The sequence below is a fragment of the Heloderma suspectum genome, chromosome 7 (genome assembly GCF_057233095.1).
Source record: "Heloderma suspectum isolate Gila_16-S chromosome 7, 16-S_ref, whole genome shotgun sequence".
NCBI lineage: Eukaryota > Metazoa > Chordata > Lepidosauria > Squamata > Helodermatidae > Heloderma > Heloderma suspectum.
This window is the reverse complement of record NC_139464.1, coordinates 101,482,560-101,502,885: the sequence shown is the minus strand read 5'-3', so window position 1 is coordinate 101,502,885 and position 20,326 is coordinate 101,482,560. Positions and strand designations below refer to the sequence as shown.

Below are 20,326 nucleotides of genomic sequence, written 5' to 3'. Positions count from 1 at the left end.
GCATTATACCATTTATTACTGTTAATAATATGACATTTGACTCAATTAAATGGATAAGGATAGTCCATATTTGTCCAAGTATCCGTATTCCTGGAATAAGGCTTACAGTTAAAACTTAAACATGTTTACTCAGGAGTAAGTTTTATTGAGTTAATGGGGTTTAGCCCCAGGTAAGTGGGTATTGCAGCCTTAAGCTGCAATCCTATACCCACTTACCTGAGAGTCAGTCCCATTTATTTATGAGTAGACATGCATAGGATTGCACTCTTTGTATTTCTCCCTAGCTGCTATATGGAATCATTGACTTCATTTATAATTCAAAATTATTTCTGCTTCCTCTGTTAAGAGCTCTGTGTTGCTTCATCTAAAATACAATACAAATACATCAGTGTCTCTTGGAGAAGAGTACAAAGCAGAGTGTACCGACATTAGATGTTTGCATAACGAATAAAATGAAATATTGTGGGTATTTAGATATATAATACAAGAACAGGAATAAGGACCTAAATACAACATGCAAGTTGACACATCACTCATATTGTTATGGCATTGCCTCTCACAGTAGTTAATACACAGTAGAATCTGAACAGGCTGCCTATGTTGTATCTGTTTTTGTGAGGCCAGATCATAATAACCTATTCTTTCTAGATTACTGGCTACATCCAGCTGTTTTTTAACAATGACACTTCAGTCCTCACTGCTTAACTCTGATTCCAATGACAGGAGCACTTTGTGATTCCAGTTTACTGGTCACTCCTGAAACGTGCAGTTGTGACACAGTTCTTCACAAGAGCAGAGTGTGGCATGCCGTGGCTAGTGGCATGCGATCTCGGTCTTGCCAAATCTATTAGCCCACCTGCCTACTCAGTCTTACGTTACCCATTTTTGATACATTGATATTATTTGCCACAGGTGACTACTTTTTTAAAGCTGCACCATTTCCTACTGTAGCATATAATTATTCTATGCCTAGCTACTCCTGTGAAAAAGAAAATTAAACAGGAAAACTTGGGAGTTTTGGTCTACTGTTTAGTATGCAAAGAGAAAATAATATAATTGTACTGGATGTTAAAAATTCATATTCTAATAATTGTGAAGATTAAACACTCAAGATTATGTACAACTCACTCAGTTTATTGACAGACATATTTCCTGATAAATGGAAAGCCTTTTAGGGCTGAAGTCTTCCCAAATTGTTCTGGGTTTAGCTTCACTGTATTTAAGGGTCATGTAAGTGAAAGCACATTGCAAGTCAGGTTTTTAATGTTTACCAATAAAACTTCCCTGCCTTACTTTCAGTGCTGTGTGTAAACATCACTAATAAGGAAAAAGTGTGTAAACATCACTAATAGGGAATAGGGAAATTCTGGTGAATATATTTGATGCTTTTAAAATATTTTTTTCAGGGAAAGCGTTTGTCATGTTGAAAGAAAACAATTTTTAAATTGTGCCAACAGGCATTGCAAAACGGGTCAGATAGAAGCTCCTATAGTAATACCAGATGGGGTGCATTCCAGTCAGACTTAGGATCCCATTTCATGATGTTGGGTGTACTACCTCAAGAGAGGCCACTCACTAGGTGGAAAACTTGTGTGTGTGTGTGTGTGTGTGTGTGGGGGGGGTGTTAATGCCTTTGCTTGCCCACTCACCTGCCTGCAGTTCCATCTTTAAATTAAGGTGCAGCATAAGTTGTAGAATATTTCACCTGTTTTATATGACTTAGACTAGTAAATTTAAGGGATGGGGGGGCGCAAACATGTGCCCTGCTAACTTGGAAATTGGCACTACTTCGTAAGGAACTGTTGGAGAGGCAGATAAAAATATAGTGCACTCACGTCAGCTGTATTGGTGCAAAATACAAATGTTTTCTGTCAACCATGGATGCAATAATTTTTGCCATTGTTAATAGGAAATGACTTCCATATTAAAAAATCTGTATACTAGCAAATAACTTGTCAGGTTATGGGTGAATATAATATTAATGGGTGAATATAATATTAATATCTTTAACACATTCCAATGCATATGGAGCCATGGTATACCGCTAAAGTGATAATCGTTAAAACATTAAAGCTCTTTAGCTTCTTTTTTTTATGTCTATTTTTATTTTTTTTAAAAAAAGAAAAACACAACACAACAACAACAGAAACACAACAATACACATACGCTAAAATATCTCTTACGAACTTGAGCACACTCCGGGAGAGAGCGGAGGACAGGAAGGCCTGGTGTGCTATGGTCCATGGGGTCACGAAGAGTCAGACATGACTTAATGACTGAACAACAACAACAAAATATCTCTTAAGATTATAAGATATCTACCTTTGGCTCCCTGTACACAACAAATGCTTATTATTATTCTTCTCTAGTTCTTGTCTTAGTTTTATATCATACATTGAGTTCACAGACATTATCTCCTTTCTCCTAATTTTAACAACAGAAAAAAGAGAATCAACCATCTCAAAGTTCAAAATCCACATACATAGATATCATTTTTCTCTATTTCTTGTACAAATTCTATAAAAGTTTTCCATTCTAACATAAATTTAGTCGTTGACCCTTCTTTAATTATAATAGTAAGTTTTGCCATCTCTGCCAGTTCCATCATTTTCATGATCCAGCTCTTTAGCGTCTTAAACGCCTTAGCGCTTTGACCTTTTAGCACTTATAGCAATACACCCTGGCTCCATATGCACTGGGGTGTGTTAAAGATTCACTGCCGGGGAGCAAGATGTGTTTATTACTTCCCAGGAAACATGCACATAAGGGGACTCTCATCCAGCATTTGGATATGTTAAAGATTCACTGCTGTAACACTTTAAGGTTTTGATGCTTTAGTGATATGGGAGTCTTGTTTCTGTGGAGAAAGACTGGCAAGCACACTTGTTGGTAGGATGTAGGGAAACTTCCAGACAACAGGCTCTGTCCCTTTTCTCTGGATGCCTGATATCCCTTAAAATACATTTCCAGGGGAAAGAGGTAGGCAGCGACCAAGCCCCTCATGTGGTTTACTCACCCACCCCAGAGTAAGGCAGATTAGAGTGCCATGTGACCTGTGAAAGCTGTTGGTTTGGGAGAGGTATAGTTCACTTTTTTCAGCTTAGTGTGCCACTGACGGTCCAAAGCTGAGAAAAAGCAAAGAAAAGTTGAAAGTGATTCTCACTGTGTTTCCATGAAGATTCCCCCCTGGTGCCCTACAGATGTGTTGGACTACACACCTGGAGAGCACCAGACTGGGAAAGGCTAGTATAGTGTATTTCTCTCCCCACATCTCTGCACCATTGATTTTTGGGGCAGGGTGATGTACAGTCATGTCATGATGATATGTCAGGTCTAATTTGTGTTAAGGCATTAGAAGGGAGAGAAGGAGAAGAGATACTGAGGCAGTGGTAGCTCTCTGTCTCCAATCACATCTAGTTTGTCCCTCAGGCCAGGATTTAAATGAATCCGAGTATTCTGTACGTGTGAAGAGAAATAAGCAGTTGACAAAATATGCCTCTATAGCCTTGCAATGTCTGAAGAAGTCCACTTAACAGCAAATGATGACTGCAGTTTTAGTTTACTGAAAAGAACATTTGTAATTTCCACGTGTGTGTGTGTGTGTGTGTGTGTGTGACCAAAACCTGGGGAGTTCAGGCTGGAGGAAAGCCTGTGAAAAGACAGAGGGAAGCCCTGAAAAAGAAGGCTTGGTATGCCTTAAGACAGGGGTAGGCAACTTCTGGAGGTCCGGCGGCTGTTTTTGCCCCACAGAACCATGGCACAGTTCACAGTCTACAGTCCTTCTTTTGGCCCATAGAAGAAAGAGCCAAAATCACCACTTTGCCCCATGGGGGAGAATATAATAATAAATATAATAAACAGGGTTGTTATAATTACTTCCAAGTAATATAATACGTTGACTGTATTCTCACACAGGCATGGGCAGAAAGTAGATCTCCTCATGTTTGGGGGCAGAATCCAACAGAGCACTTACACGCTTGCCGATTCCTTTATCCTCTGCCAATTCCCTTTCGCAAACGGTGGGTTCTGCCGATTCCATTTCGTAAGTGGGACCCACGCAAGGGAGATTTAGCTCTTCCTAGGGAAAGCCCCAAAATGAGCAGAGCTGTCTTATGTGAGCTCTGCCAACTTGCCTCCTTCCAGATGAGTGTTTCTGCTCATTTTGGGTTGCCTCAGAAGTGCTAAATTGCTGTTGCTCAAGCAGTGGTGGCTGCTTGCACAATAGAATTGACAGGGTGTAAGTGAATTGACGGGGGCATAAGCACCCCATTGGATTCTGCCCTGGACTTCAATTCCCAGCATTTCTGACCATTGACCACGTTGGCAGGGGTTTCTGGGAGTTGAGCTCCAAAACATCTGGAGATCTACCTTCTGTTCATTCCCGTAGTCTCACACATGTACAAATGCCCTTTGAATTATGTAGTGCAAATTCTAGTATCTACCCTATAACTGCAGCGGCAACTTCAAAATCAGTCTCTAGTGGTAATGCCCAGAGTATGGGAAACAAACAGAACGAACTTGAATTCTTAATACAAGAGGGAAATTATGACCTGATAGGTATAACTGAGACTTGGTGGGATGACTCTCATGACTGGAATACAGCAATTGAAGGATATAACTTGTTCAAAAAGAACAGGAGGAACAGAAAGGGAAGTGGGGTTGCACTGTATGTTAAAAATACATATCTCTGCACAGAAATACAGGAAGAGGAGCTTGGTAGCCCCATCGAGAGCATCTGGATCAAAATAAATGGAGCAAGGAATAAAAGGAACCTGGTGGTCGGAGTCTACTACCGGCCACCCAATCAAGGAGAAGACGAGGATGAAACTTTTGAAGAGCAAATAGCCAATGTTTTAAGGAAGCATGATGTAGTAGTAATGGGGGACTTCAGTTTCCCCGATATTAGTCGGGAGACAAATTCTGCAAAACATGGCCCCTCCAGGAAATTCCTGACTTGTGTGGCGGATAACTTCCTCCTACAGAAAGTAGAGGAAGGAGCTAGAGGATCGGCTATCCTTGACTTGATCCTAACCAACAGAGATGACTTAGTGGATAAAGTAGCAGTTACAGGAACTCTGGGGGAAAGCGACCATGTTGTACCTGAGTTCTTGGTTGTAAGGGAAGCAAAAGCCGAGTGTAGTCAAACGCGTACCCTGGATTTTAGGAAAGCTGATTTTAATAAACTCAGAACAATGATCAGTAAGGTCCCATGACAAGCGATGCTAACGAGAAAAGGAGTCCAAGATGGGTGGGAGCTTTTAAAAAAGGAAATTCTCAAGGCACAATCACAAACAATTCCAACAAGAAGAAAAGGTGGAAGTCAACAGAAGAAGCCAATGTGGCTTCACAAAAAGCTTAGGGATGACCTGAAAACAAAAAAGGACACATATAGGAAGTGGAAAGAAGGCCAAGTAACAAAGGAAGAGTACAGGCAGATAGCACAGAATATTGCAGGGATGGCGTCAGGAAGGCTAAAGCTGAGAATGAGCTGAGGTTAGCAAGGGATGCTAAAAACAACAAAAAGGCTTTCTTCAGCTACGTGCATAGTAAAAGGCAGAGGAAAGAAATGGTGGTTCAGCTATTAAATAAGGATGGCAAAATGATAACAGATGACAAAGAAAAGGCAGAGGTGCTCAATTCCTACTTTGGCTCAATCTTCTCCCAAAAGAGGGTCTATGACCCCCCTGGCAAAGGCGAAGTCCAGGCTGAAGGGGCAGGATTGCAGCTTGAGATCGATAGGCATATGGTCAAGGAACACCTAATTATTTTGAATGAGTTCAAATCTCCAGGGCCAGATGAACTGCATCCTAGAGTCATAAAGGAACTGGCAGAAGAACTCTCAGAACCGCTGTCTATTCTCTTTGAGAAATCATGGAGGACAGGGGAGATGACTGGAGGAGGGCTAACGTTGTCCCTATCTTCAAAAAGGGTAAAAAGGAGGAACCTGGGAACTACAGACCAGTCAGTCTGACATCAATCCCTGGGAAAATTCTGGAGCAGATGATAAAGGAATCCATCTGGAAGCACCTTGACAACAATGCCGTGATGACTCGAAGCCAACATGGATTTGTCAAAAACAAGTCCTGCCAGACAAATCTGATCTCATTTTTTGATCAAGTCACCTCCCTTGTAGACTGTGGGAATGCTGTAGACATCATATACCTCCACTTCAGCAAAGCTTTCGACAAAGTGCCCCATGATCTCCTGATGAGCAAACTAGCTCAAAGTGGGCTAGATGAACCAACGATCTGGTGGATCCACAGTTGGCTACAGAATCGGACTCAAAGAGTGCTTATCAATGGGACCTTCTCAAACTGGGGAGAGGTAACGAATGGGGTACCGCAGGGCTCAGTCCTGGGCCCAGTGCTCTTCAACATTTTTATTAATGACATGGAGGAAGAGGTGCAGGGAATGCTGATCAAATTTGCAGATGACACAAAATTAGGTGGGATAGCTAATACTTTGGAAGACAGAAACAAAATTCAAAGTGATCTGGATAGACTGGAGCGCTGGGCAGAAAACTACAGAATGACATTTCATAGGGATAAATGCCAAGTTGTGCACCTAGGAAAAAGAAACCAAATGCACAGTTACAAGATGGGGGATACGTGGCTCAACCACACTACAAGCGAGAAGGATCTTGGAATCGTTGTCGATCACAAGCTGAATATGAGCCAACAATGTGATGTGGCTGCAAAAAAGGCAAATGCTCTTTTGGGCTGCATTCATAGAAGCATAGCTTCCAAATCCCGGGAAGACCTGGTTCCCCTCTACTCAGCACTGGTTAGGCCTCATCTGGAGTACTGTGCCCAGTTCTGGGCACCACTTTTTAAGAAGGATGCAGACAAACTGGAGAGGGTTCAGAAGAGGGCAACAAAGATGATCAGGGGAATGGAAACAAAGCTCTATGAAGAGAGACTGAAAGAACTGGGCATGTTTAGCCTTGAGAAGAGAAGACTGAGGGGAGATATGAGAGCACTATTCAAGTACTTGAAAGGTTGTCCCAGAGAAGAAGGCCAGCATCTCTTCTTGATCATCCCAGAGTGCAGGACACGGAATAATGGGCTCAAGTGACAGGAAGCCAGATTCTGGCTGAACATCAGGAAAAACGTCCTGACTGTAAGAGCAATATGACAATGGAACCAATTACCTGGGGAGGTGGTGGGCTCTCCCACACTGGAGGCCTTCAAGACGAAGCTGGACAGCCATTTGTCAGGGATGCTCTGACTTGGATTCCTGCATTGAGCAGGGGGTTGGACTCGATGGCCTTGTAAGCCCCTTCCAACCCTACTATTCTATGATTCTATGACCTGGTTTGCATGTTGTGTTATGGTTTGACTTCGTTTGAGCTATGCTTCGGGAGCATTTAGCTGCCTGTTTACCACCTATAGCAGATTAAATACTTTTAAAGAAAGTGGACATCTAAGATTGTTTGGTGGGTTACAATCCAGATTTTGTACTAACAGTAACGGTACAGGAAAAACTTTTTTGATCCATGTTTTATTTTATTAGAAATATACTTATAACACCACATTAAAATACGTTGTGCATATAAAAACATAAAACATTTCTGTTGTTAAACAGAGCTTTGCTAAAGATTCTTAGAACTTAATAGCTTAACAAGAAATAGAAGTTCTTAAACATTTCTTGTTTTCTGACTTCCAGTCCTAACACTTTAAAAAGGAGATCTCATTCCAAGTACTTAGTTCCCTATTCAAAAGTGAATAGGCTATTCAGCAGGTACACAGACCTAGTGAGCTTCTAAGAAGAAGCTCCCACATTATAAAATCAGCACATTTTTATACTGTTTGTGCAGAAATTACCTCATAGCTAATATTATTTACTGTCGCATAAATTAGGGTTCACAGTCATTGTTATTAAACATTATTAAAAAATTAAAACATACATAAAAGGTTTACAGATACACCTTTCAGGCTAGATAAGGTCAATTTTGAATTATACCTTTGAGAAGATAACTCTTTACTCAAAATTTGCCAATTAAACTTAAGACTATACATTTTTCTAGACATCTGTATATCAAGCTTTTTGATGTGTGTACTTCACACAATATTTTTTGCTCATTAATTGATAAATGAAAAATTTAAGTACACTTTTGACTTGGAATTATACAATCTCACGCCTCTTTATTACGTAAATAACTTTTTTGCCCAGATGATAGGGCTTTATATTTCTCTTTGGATACCATCCAGGTCATCTTGACCATTATTTTTATGCCAGTTACCCAGAATTCATTGTGAACTTCCTTGTGCCTCTACATTGTCTTCTTTTTAATACAATACTTCTTTACATTTTCAAATTCTTAATTATTTATCTTTAATATTTAGCATTTGCATTTCATAAGACATACTGTTTTAAGAGAGGTGGTTTAGCATTTTTAAATAGTCTTCCCAGCAAGTCCGATAAAGAAAAATCAGCTATTTCTTAAAATCCAGGACAGTTGGGGCGGCAGTTCTTGGGTTGTTTAACCCAGGGATTGTGAGGACAAGCAGAGCATGTGAGCTGCATGTTTGCCTTTTTCACTTTTAATTAAACCCAGGAATGCCCTGTTCCTGGGTTGTATCATGATGTGCAAACTCTGAGTTGTTTATTGGTTGTTTAAACAACCCAGAGTTAACCCAACCATTGTTTCTGGGTTGTTAAAAGTGGAAGTGATGAGCGTGTGACTTGCGCCCTCCGCTTGTACTCACAATTCCTCAGTTAAACAAAAGTGACTTGCAAATTGGCCCTTCAGTAGTTGTGAGCCCATGATTTTTTTTATTAGGTCATCCATTTTATGCAGTTTAACCATCTATTTTGTCAAAGGTATTGGCATACAAACCTCTTCTTGTGCATATGTATCTTTTCCTTTGTTGCAATTTATGTAGCCCCTCACTTGCTTGGAAACTGCTCTGTTTTCTTGGTAGTTTATTTTTTATTTATATATATAGCTTAATTTTTGTAGAAATTAGTGTTGTCTCTGTGGAAATCTTTGTACTATTAGATTATTTCCTCTGTTCTATGCCTTTTTTTTTTTTTTACATGGAAGGACATTGGTTACATATAGAAACTGCTAGGTTTTAGGATCCCAAACTTCACAGGATTTTTCTCATCTGCTCTGAATTGAGGCGTTCCTGTTCATTGTCTGCCTGGCATGAGAACTGCAGTCTCCATTTCTTCTTTGTTACCCTCAGACTGCAAAATGTGTTCGCATATGCATGAGAAGGGATTTATGCAGGGTTGGCCTGTGTTCGGCATTAATTTCTTCAATTAATTCATTTTGAAAGAATTGGCCTTTATTGACTTGGAGTACCCCTTATTTGAAGTGTGCTTCCAATCAATAGAAGGAGTTTATATGATGATGATTTTTGCTGCAGAACTCAGCATCCTTATGGCTCTTGGAGGTCTGAGCAGGCGCAGTGTTCTGAGACGCCTGATAGAGATACAGTTCTTTTCATTAGCTCTTATTGATTCGTTTCAGCAGGCTAATGCTGAATAAAAGGTTTGTTGATCTGGCCTGTGCTTGTCTTTAAAAAAAACACACAGACATAAAATACACGTCCAAGTCTTACCTACTGCTTTTGGTGGTTCTTCTTCTCCTCCCCCTCCTCCTCCCCCTCCTCCTCCCCCCCCCTCTGTGTGTGTGTGTGTGTGTGTGTGTGTGTGTAAATGACCCCCTTGAGAGAGGCTGATTTCTGAGCTTATCAGTATTTCTGTTCTTCCCTCTTTTGCCCTCCATAGGCTGGTCCTGGGACCATCAACATGGCTTCAGGAGTCCAGGATTATAACAGAACTGAGTCTGATAGATTAAATGAGATCAAAGGCCATCTGGAAATTGCCTTGCTGGAAAAACACTTTCTACGTAAGTACAAAGGAATGTGTTTATGGTGTGTTTATGGGATATTTAGCAATGATTTGGTTCACTGTGTGTGTTTGTTGGAAATATGGGTTTTTAATATTGGCTAATCTTGTAATAAGCTGTGTGTTTAATGCAACAGATTCATTCTGCATGATTCACTCATTCTAACAATGGAGAGGTCTAAGTTTCCGCATTTATAATTTGAGGTCATAATTGTAAAGCTGGGTTTAGAAACTGGCTGGGAAGGGGGAGAGAAGCTTTTATTTGATATGTTTTGTCTAGGCAAACAACATACAAACTAGTTTATTTTCAATATGTCTGTTGTTGTGTAATTCAGGGCCTTTAAGTACTGAAGATGAGGTGGAAATATACTTTGAAAAGATAAATGATTTCCTTTTCAGCTGAGATCATTGTTTAGGTTGCCTTTGGAGTATTATTGCTTTTTGCCTAATAGTAGAAACGCTGTGACTTAAAACCATGTATATTGGACTGCTTGTGTTTTATTTTCTGTGTATGCACTGAGTTTCTACTTAATCTAGTTACTTAGGTTTAGGACACACACTAAATTCCTGTATTTTATATATTTGTAAATATTCTGTTTCCAATATGCAAGATGTGCAACTAAAATTTAAACATTTCAAAAAGCAGGCAAGCTCCTACGGTTGTCGTGATCCTTGCAAGTCATCAAAACGATTTTGATTACCACTGGAAGTTACATTGGTAGCTGCAGAACCTTAATACATACAGCTGCTAGGAAATTCCTTAGGAAAAAGCATTTCAGGATGTCACATTCTCCCCAACATTGAGGAACTCTGGCTGTAGGAAATCATAGGCCTGCTTGTAAAAGAACCATTTGAATTTACCAGGTAAATGCATGAAGAAATAAGAATTATTGTGGAAACTGAAAATGGATGCAGCCGGACATTCTTTAGCCAATTCTTAGCAAGACACAATTGATATGAGAAGGAGCAGCTGTACATAAAAATAAGAAGCTTAAAGGTCCTCTGAGGGATTGTTCACATGAGCAGGAGTAGTAGGCAGGTTGTCTTTTGTGTGTGTGTGTAGTTTCACTGCAGGCCAAGGAAACAATCTCATGGACCCAGCATACTAAGGCTAAGAGGAAGCATATCAAAATTCTGGTGCTAGAGAGGCAGCAGGCTTCCTGCATTTGCCTTCTCAGTGTCAGGGTGGAAACTGAGCTGATAGAACCCCAGAGCAGTTCTGATTCTGAGGAGGATCAGCAATCCGTGGGAGAGGAGCCAGCTCATCCCTCACAGGCACAGCAGCTGGCAGAGATTCCTCCTGCCAGCATTCCTGAGATAGATAGTGTTCCTAACAGTGAGAAAGTGCGGGAACGGGGCTTGCTAGACGCTCGACGCAGTCGCAGGGAGCGACGAGCGATGGAGGGTGCGGAAAGGAGGCGTATCGCCTGTTTGGCACGCAAGCAACGGCCGCCTCCTGTGGACCCAAGGGAAAGAGGGAGGATCTCTCCCTAGCCCATAAGTTCAGGGTCTTCAAGTGACTCTCCTTCAACTCGGCGCATAGGCCACTCTGCTGTTCCTTGCTTAGTCGCTGGTGATTAGCATCTGAAAGAGTCATTAAGTTGTAAAAGGATTAAAGCCTTGAAAAGAATCCTTTCGTCTGTGTCTTGAGTTGGCTATTGGAGTCTACTGAAAGAGGCTGCTAGGGCGCTTCTGACACTCAGTATGGGGCAGACAATTGCAGTATGCAGTGACTAGAAGGGATACTCATCTTCTGCTTGTCACTCATTCCGAAGAAGTGAACAGGAGGCCAGGTCTGCCCCAGGAGCATTGAATATGTGTTGGCAGCAAGGTTAGGGTTCCAAAAGAATAGGTAGTAATGTAATTATCTTTCTGGTTACCATGAGGTGTGTTGCATTGTGCTCTTGGTTTAATAAATGTGATCCCGGTACACTGCTAGGTTAGTGAGAGCCACCCACTAGCCTTGGAGGCACATCAGGAAATGAAAAGGCATTGTGCTTTCCCTACCCTGGTGTGCTATTTATACTAGTGGTTCCCAACCTTTTTCGAACCGTGGGCACATTTGGAAATTTGAGAAACTGCTGTGGGCACCACCACAAAATGTTGCCCATGGATGATGTAGTGAGTCACATACAGGCTGCCATGGGGGGCTGGCTAGTCAAGAGGTGGGGAGGGATAAAAACTGTGAGGCTAGAAGCTGGAGGGAGGGGGAAATGGAAAGAGTTGTCTTCCGTCCACACAGACCTTTGCCCTTTGCGTGCGCTCTCTCCCCCACTCTTAGCCTCTAGCCGTGCTATTTCTCCCCACCCAACCCTTCCTTGCTCTTTCCCTTCCCCATCCCTAGCTTTCTTCTTTCTCTCCCTTCCTAGCCCCTAGCCTTGCTCTTTCTCTCCCACTCACCCCTTTATCTTGCGGTTTCTCCCCCTCCTAGCCTCTAGCCTAACTCTTTCTGTCCCTCTACCCCTTTGCCTTGCTTTATTTTCCTGCCCACTGAACAGCTGATCAGCAGCAGGTTCAGGAACAGGAAGGAGAGCCTGGCATCCTAATCTTTTAATACTGTTTTTTATTTAATTTTTTTTTGAAGGGGGAAGGGCTTGAAGAGCTTTGTGGGCTCCCGGAGGTGCCATATTGGGGACCTCTGATTTATACAGTGAGTAAGTCTGAGGTGATAAGCAGGATGAAGAGACAGGTTCTGATTTATTCCAGGATCCTTTCCCTTTTGTCATTCTTCAACCTCTGGCTTGTCACTTTGGGATGCCCTTCTCATCACAGTTCTGAGACTTAAGGGAAGGACAGTTCTGCTTTGTCTCCAGTCCAGCAGAGCACATGGGGAGCACACAGAACCTTTTCAAGAAAGCTAAAATCCCACCAGTCATCCATTAGGCAAGGAAAGAGGAATAAGTAAGGGGGCTGAATCCCACACACACACGCGCGCGCGCACGCACACACGCACTCCATGGCCTGATTAGTGAGATCTCACTTTTTTTTATGCATGGGTGCAGGTCTGGCAACTGAATCAGGAAGAAGACCACTTTGCATGCACAGTTTCTAATACAATGGAGGATTTTGCGTGGGATTTTGCTTCCATATGTAGACAACTTAAAGCTGGATTGGGGTGTTTACTTACGTCACTTGGAGGTTACTCAAAACAGTCTTTGTATGGTGCCAACTGCATGCTACTGCCATAACATGTAACGGGCCTGAGCCAAAGGCCTGTTATTTCTAGGATAAGTGAATGGATAAACCAGTATGTAGCAGTACCATATTGGTTTAGTGTCATTTAATTTTGTCACTTCGGTCTACGTGATTTGCTTGGTCTTGAATTAGAGCACTTATAATTAATATGTTATAGCGGGCGGGGGGGGGGAGAGTTTCTCATGTCAGTGTGAACTAGAAGGGTCCTGAACATGTGCTGGCAAGTGGATTTGAGGAGGCCCAATCTGAACATTGAAGCCCTTCCCTCCTGAAGTCTGTTCTGATGTGCTTTGAGTGATACACCAGCAGAATTTTTTCCTAGTCCAACCTCAGCCAGTAAACTAATGTGTGTATATAAGCTGGTTGCTCCTCAGTTCTCCCCTGACATTCAGTGCTAGGCTAATGCTGTTACAAATGCCTGAGACTGATAGCATCTGAACAACTTTGGGCTTGATCCTAGCAATATATACAGTTGACAAATGCATCTTGATGTTATTTTTATTTGCCACCATGATTGTGTTAAATAGCAGCCTGCCTAAAACTGTCTTGAGGGAAGAGAGACAATTTGTCTGCTTCAGATACATTTCTTTTTCCTTTCTCCACGCTACTCATTCAACTGTCTGCCCACACTCATCCTTTTGCTTCTGGTTGTCACTTTTCAGTAGCATCCATCATTTATCATCTGCCTCTTGTTTTGTAGCTGGGTTCTGAGATTTGGCAGCAGGCACCTGTAGCTGTTCAAATTTATTACTCCAGTGATGGAACAAAAAGTCAAGGGAACCAGAAAGCTGAACTAATACGATTAAAATGCTAATAAAACACTTTGCTTCAGACTGCAGCAAGATGGAAACTTTTTCCTGTTTGTGGTATATCACATGTGTTAAGGGATGTGGTAGATTATCCTTGTCAGAAAACCTTTCTAGGCTGATGTAAAACAGCAAATATGAAGGGGTTTTTTTTGTTTATTTTTAAAGTTCATTAAAGCTGTTGAGATGTTATGCAAAATCCTATTAAGGAAAAGAATGTCTAAATTGCTTTGGTTGGAGAGTCTGTGGGCCAGTTTGCACATCACAGTGCAAATGGTTGGCCCACGATTTACTGGGACGTGCATGCAGGCCACTTCTGGTTTCTGTAAACAACTGCCGATCGGCCGGATTGGAGGTTGTGACCGTGCTGTCCAAACCCAGACCGATGGGTTGTTTAGGGGCTGGTTAACCACTGGATTGTTTAGCTCCTAAACAACCCATTGGTTCAGGTTTGCACATCATACTCAGAACCTTTAATTGGGCTGACTGGAGGTTGTTTAGAGAAACTGGAAGCGGCTTGCAGGTGATGTGCGTCCCTGCAAATCATGGGTTAAATAACCCACAATTTGCTGCTGTGATGTGTGAACCAGGTCATTATGTGTATTAAATCCTGAGTGAGAAATTAAAAACAAAGGAAAGCTGGTAGTGTATAATTGGCTGAAAATTCGTTTTATCACTGGTCTAATCTTTATGATAAACAGGAAGTAAATGGCATGTATGTAAGATGCATTATGAACCTCATACCCCATCTTTCTGAAAGTTGGAAACTTTATTGCCCCATAAGACTAATGTTGTATTTGTGAAATGCATCCTAACACAGAAGGGACAAAACAAAAGACATTTACTGAAAAGATAGAGAACTTAGGGGCACACATAGAATCATAGAATCATGGAATAGTAGGGTTGGAAGGGGCCTACAAGGCCATCGAGTCCAACCCCCTGCACAATGTAGGAATCCAAGTCAGAGCATCCCTGACAGTTGGCTGTCCAGCCTCATCTTGAAGGCCTCCAGTGTGGGAGAGCCCACCACCTCCCTAGGTCATTGGTTCCATTGTCGTATTGCTCTAACAGTCAAGAGGTTTTTCCTGATGTTCAGCCAGAATCTGGCTTCCTGTCACTTGAGCCCATTATTCCGTGTCCTGCACTCTGGGATGATCGAGAAGAGATGCTGGCCTTCCTCTCTGGGACAACCTTTCAAGTACTTGAAGGGTGCTGTCATATCTCTCCTCAGTCTTCTCTTCTCAAGGCTAAACATGCCCAGTTCTTTCAGTCTCTCTTCATAGGGCTTTGTTTCCAGTCCCCTGATCATCTTTGTTGCCCTCTTCTGAACCCTCTCCAGCTTGTCTGCATCCTTCTTCAAGTGTGGTGCCCAGAACTGGGCACAGTACTCCAGATGAGGCCTAACCAGTGCTGAGTAGAGGGGAACTAGTACTTCCTGGGATTTGGAAGCTATGCTTCTATGAACGCAGCCCAAAAGAGCATTTGCCTTTTTTGCAGCCACATCACATTGTTGGCTCATATTCAGCTTGTGATCGACAACAATTCCAAGACCCTTCTCGCTTGTAGTGTTATGAGCCACGTATCCCCCATCTTGTAACTGTGCATTTGGTTTCTTTCTCCTAGGTGCAGAACTTGGCATTTATCCCTATGAAATGTCATTCTGTAGTTTTCTGCCCAGCGCTCCAGTCTATCCAGATCACTTTGAATTTTGTTTCTGTCTTCCAAAGTATTAGCTATCCCGCCCAATTTTGTGTCATCTGCAAATTTGATCAGCATTCCCTGCACCTCCTCCTCCATGTCATTAATAAAAATGTTGAAGAGCACTGGGCCCAGCACTGAGCCCTGTGGTACCCCACTTGTTACCTCTCCCAAGTTTGAGAAGGTCCCATTGATAAGCACTCTTTGAGTCCGATTCTGTAGACAACTGTGGATCCACCGGATCGTTGTTTCATCTAGCCCACTTTGAGCTAGTTTGCTCATCAGGATATCATGGGGCACTTTGTCGAAAGCTTTGCTGAAGTCGAGGTATGTGATGTCTACAGCATTCCCATGGTCTACAAGGGAGGTTACTTGATCAAAAAATGAGATCAGATTTAGAGCATAAAGGTAGACCAGTTCAGTCCCCTCTTTTAGAGGTATTACTATATCACACAATTAAGGACAAAGAAGAAAATTAAAAATAGAGAACAAATGGGACCTGCCAGAAAAATTTGCAGTGTGGAGTGCTCTTTTCAAGGTGCCAGCCATGATCTTTTCCATGATACTCTATTCCATCCATCCCTTCAGCATTCTGTGCCCACTGAGCATGCTCAGTCCTCATTGGGCTGGTTTATCCCAGTGCCTTAGGGTTCCTCGCCCCTAAGATTATTTGTCTTTCTGCAAACCTTGGGTTCCCTCCAAGCCTGCTGATGCCTCCCCCTATTATTTTAAAAGATCAGTCTTCTGATGCTGATATAAAAAGAGACACCTCTAAACTTCAGCTACAAAGATTGAAAATTTAAAAATCTGCTAAAAATAGACTGGAGAATATTTAGGCTTGGAATAGACCCAGACTTGTGAAAACAGTTCTTGTAATTAAAGTGGAGCCATTCAGTCTTCTCTGTGCATTCTCAGATGATGATGATGATTAGAAAAAGTCAGTGTTATTTATTTATTAAGTATATTTTTAATCCACTCAATAACCTGTGTTCTGTGGGAAGATTACAAATGGTATCATTTTTACTTAGTGTGTATGCTTTGAACTGCATAGCCCACTGGTTCTCAACTGGTGGTCCATGGTGACTTTTTCAGTGGTCCACACGAATATATAACTGTATAAAATTAAATATAGATACCATTGTCAGAGAAAGTTTGTGGGTGTCTATATTTATACAGTTTGAATAAAAAATATTGTAGAGTTAGAATCATGGAATAGTAGGGTTGGAAGGGGCTTACAAGGCCATCAAGTCCAACCTCCTGCTCAATGCAGGAATCCAGGTCAGAGCATCCCTGACAGAGTTGCCGTGTTTATACAACTTAAACTTCTTTATAGGAGAAAAACAGCACAATAAAACTCATTATTTACATTTATACACTTTTGTACAACAGAAGCGCCACTTAACGGCTGGGCCACAACTAAAAATTTTGGTGGGAAGGTGGGAGCGACCTCTCTAGATATGTGTGGTTTGTGACTGTAGATCCTGCTATCCTGCTAGCTGAGTGGTTATTATGTCGTTTCTTCTGTGCTGTTTTAGTTTCTTTATAATATTTTTGTAAAATGTCAGCATGCACACAATTTTCAACGGTATGTTCATTAATTTATTACACATTTTTCTATTTCGTTCGTGGTGTCTTTTTTTTAGGGCTGTGCAGGGACCCCCTGATCCAACTTGGCCCGAGGTAGGCCCGATCCGGCTCGGGCAGATTTGGGGGGGCCCCGACCCGCCTTGGCCCCAAACCTGAAGCGGGTTCCCCCCCAATGCCCCCCAGCTCCTTACCTGGGCCGCTGCCACCTCCACCTTCTCCGCTGTGCCACCTTCTCTGTTGTGCCACCTTCTCCGTTGTGCCGCCGCCCGCTGCTGCTGTCTTTGCTGCCACCTCTGCTGCCACCTCCTGAGGCGTGGACGTGCGACTGGTCTTCTTCCAGGGAGTTGCCACTTTAAAAATAGCAACTTCCTGGAACTTCCAGGAGGTTGCCATTTTAAAAACGGCGACTCCCTGGAAGAAGATCAGTCGCTGCGTGTCCAGGCCTCAGGAGGCGGCAGAGGCGGCAGCGGCAGAAGCGTGGTGGTGGAGAAGGCGGCTCAGGTAAAGACCTGGAGGTGCCAGGGGTGGCTGGGCCGGGGGCCGAAGCGCACCGAGCACTTTGGTGAGCCCCTGACCAACTCCGGGCCGCTTTGTGGCCCCTCCACTTTGCCTCGGAAGGGGCATAAAGTGGCCCGAAGCAGCCCGCTTTGACTTGGGGTTTGGGCCTCAGGCCGAAGCAGTGCACAGACCTAGTTTGTTTGTATGGAGATTTTACACCTGTTGAATATATCAGGTTGGCGTGATTTTGCAACCCAAGATGTGTACAAGCAGTTGACCATAGAGAAATTTCGGGCCAGCATGACCGGGAGTTACCCAAAACTGTCAGTACACACAGTCAGATTTCTTTTGCCATTTGCATCAACTTATATGTGTGAGGTGGGATTTTCATGTTTGTTGCATGTTAAATCCAAACAGAGGAATCAGCTCACAGTGGAAAGTGATATTTGTTGTGCATTATCAAATACCACTACAAACACTGAAAAGCTTATAAGTGAGAAGAGAATCCAAACATCTAATAAATAAATAAATTTCAAACCAAAATGTGTCTGCTCTTTTTAATCATGTCTCAACCAAAAAGAATAAAAAATGAAAAGGAGGTGGTCCATGAAAATTTTTTGATTGGCCTGGTGGTCCATGGACTGAAACGAGTTGAGAACCACTGGCATAGCCTCTGTGAGTGCACTAAGCAGCAAGCAGATACTGCAGGTGCAGGTGTTATTCTTTCATAGTTCTTCCTCACGTGCCCTGTAGTACTGAGGATGCAGGAGGGATAGTGGAGAATAAGGCAACAATGAAAGCCGCTGGGGGGTTTGTCTCCCATTTATGCCTGCACAGCTCCTTCAGCTCACATTAGAATGCTCACCCTACTGCAGCTGCCAGCTCCAGACATCTGAGCAAACAGAAAGCTTTTGCTATCAGCTCTGAACAGAATTGGACTCAAAGAGTGCTTATCAATGGGACCTTCTCAAACGGGGGAGAGGTAACGAGTGGGGGTACCGCAGGGCTCAGTCCTGGGCCCAGTGCTCTTCAACATTTTTATTAATGACTTGGAGGAGGAGGTGCAGGGAATGCTGATCACATTTGCAGATGACACCAAATTGGGCAGGATAGCTAATACTTTGGAAGACAAACAAAATTCAAAGTGATCTGGATAGACTGGAGCGCTGGGCAGAAAACAACAGAATGACATTTAATAGGGCTAAATGCCAAGTTCTGCACGTAGGAAAAAGAAACCAAATGCACAGTTACAAGTGCATTTCTTCCACAGAAAGGAAGATCAGCGGTTTGTCTCAGACTTTGCGAGCAGGGGCAGAAACCACAGAAAGGAAAAACATCTGTGCAAAATGTATGATTGTCTCATGGATGCAGTTTAAACTGCATTTCAGAACTTGATTTAAAGAAAACTGTTGGTGCTGATGATGGACAAATGCAGTTAAGGCAGGAGAGAGGCTGCAGTGTGGAACTGGCTCTAGATTTGTTAACCACACTTAGCAGGGAGCCGGTCTGTATAAACATTTTAGCTCTTATGCTGTTCCACCTGTTCATTCACAGGCAGATGAAATGACATATGGGGAAACCCTCCTTCGGGAGCCTGGTATCCCTGTTTTTGCTGTGCGTTATGTTTTGTGCAGTCTTTAATTACCTGTTGTGTTACCAGTTTTAATACTGCTGTGTGGAAAGGCAGACAGCAAAGTTGCCATTGCATTAAATTGAACTGTCTTTGGTGTATGTTATATGCAGGACAGGTTGCTGAGGACATTTATACGCTCACCTTCTGTGCAAGGATTATAAGACTGAGAACTGGATTCATGTTGAGTGATATGGAAAAGGTTGTACCTTTCTAGTCCACTTAGGAGACTGTAATCTGTTAGGGGTGTAGTTATGTCCAGTTCAGTCTTGTAGATTGGATAAGCGGGCCCCATACTGAAAAGGCCCAACAAGCCTGTCAGGCAACTGTCTAGTTGGCTTTTAGGTGGTTAGCTAAAGTGTATTTATGTGAGAAAGCACCTAAGGGTGCAATCCTATGCATGTTTAGACAGAGAAAAGGCCTACAACTCCCAGCATGCTGGGAGTTGTAGGCCTTTTCTCTGTCTAAACATGCATAGGATTATGCTGTAAAGGTGTTTGCTGGATGGCTTTACTATACCTGTTGAACTGTTTTCACGTGCTCTGTTGATTGATATGTTTTTATGCTTATTTTACTCTTGTTTGTATAATTTCTGAGCTGCCACAGGGCTCCTTTGAAACCAAAAGGAATATTTAAGCAGGGCCTGGATGGCCATCCACCTCAGACACCATAGTTGCATCCTGTGTTGCAGATCGCTAAATAACATAACCTTTAGGAACTTCCACCCTCGAGTGGTATGCAAATCTGATTTTTCCCATACTTATTCAGTCCTGGCCCATTTATGTGTGTGTGTGTTTTTGTAGTTACCTCTGTAAGTTGAATCCTGGATTGCTTTCTAATTTCTGCTCTGGGGCTCTCCAGTGGATGAAGTAACAGCTAAGCGTGTCAAATAGACCAATCATAATGAAACAGGCTATGCTGACCTACATTACCTTTTTGGCTCTCTAAGCCTTGGCACCTCACTGAACAGAGCCCTGTTAAAGAGCTACAGCACTTTTGCTGTTGCTTCATTGGCAACGTTTTTTACTTCAGGATTATAGAAAAGTTGGTAGCA

At 42.5% G+C, this 20,326-nt stretch overlaps 1 protein-coding gene across 6 annotated transcripts in view; it reads left to right on the top strand.

Annotated features, from left to right (window-relative positions):
• GRAMD4 (GRAM domain containing 4) overlaps positions 1-20,326 on the top strand; it is a 121,979-nt gene that overhangs the window by 36,821 nt on the left and 64,832 nt on the right. For all 6 annotated transcript variants that reach the window (XM_084810980.1, XM_084810976.1, XM_084810975.1 and 3 more), the window contains one exon: positions 9,739-9,859. In XM_084810980.1, coding sequence (XP_084667106.1) covers positions 9,739-9,859 — 121 coding nt within the window. The remainder of the gene's footprint in view (positions 1-9,738; positions 9,860-20,326) is intronic.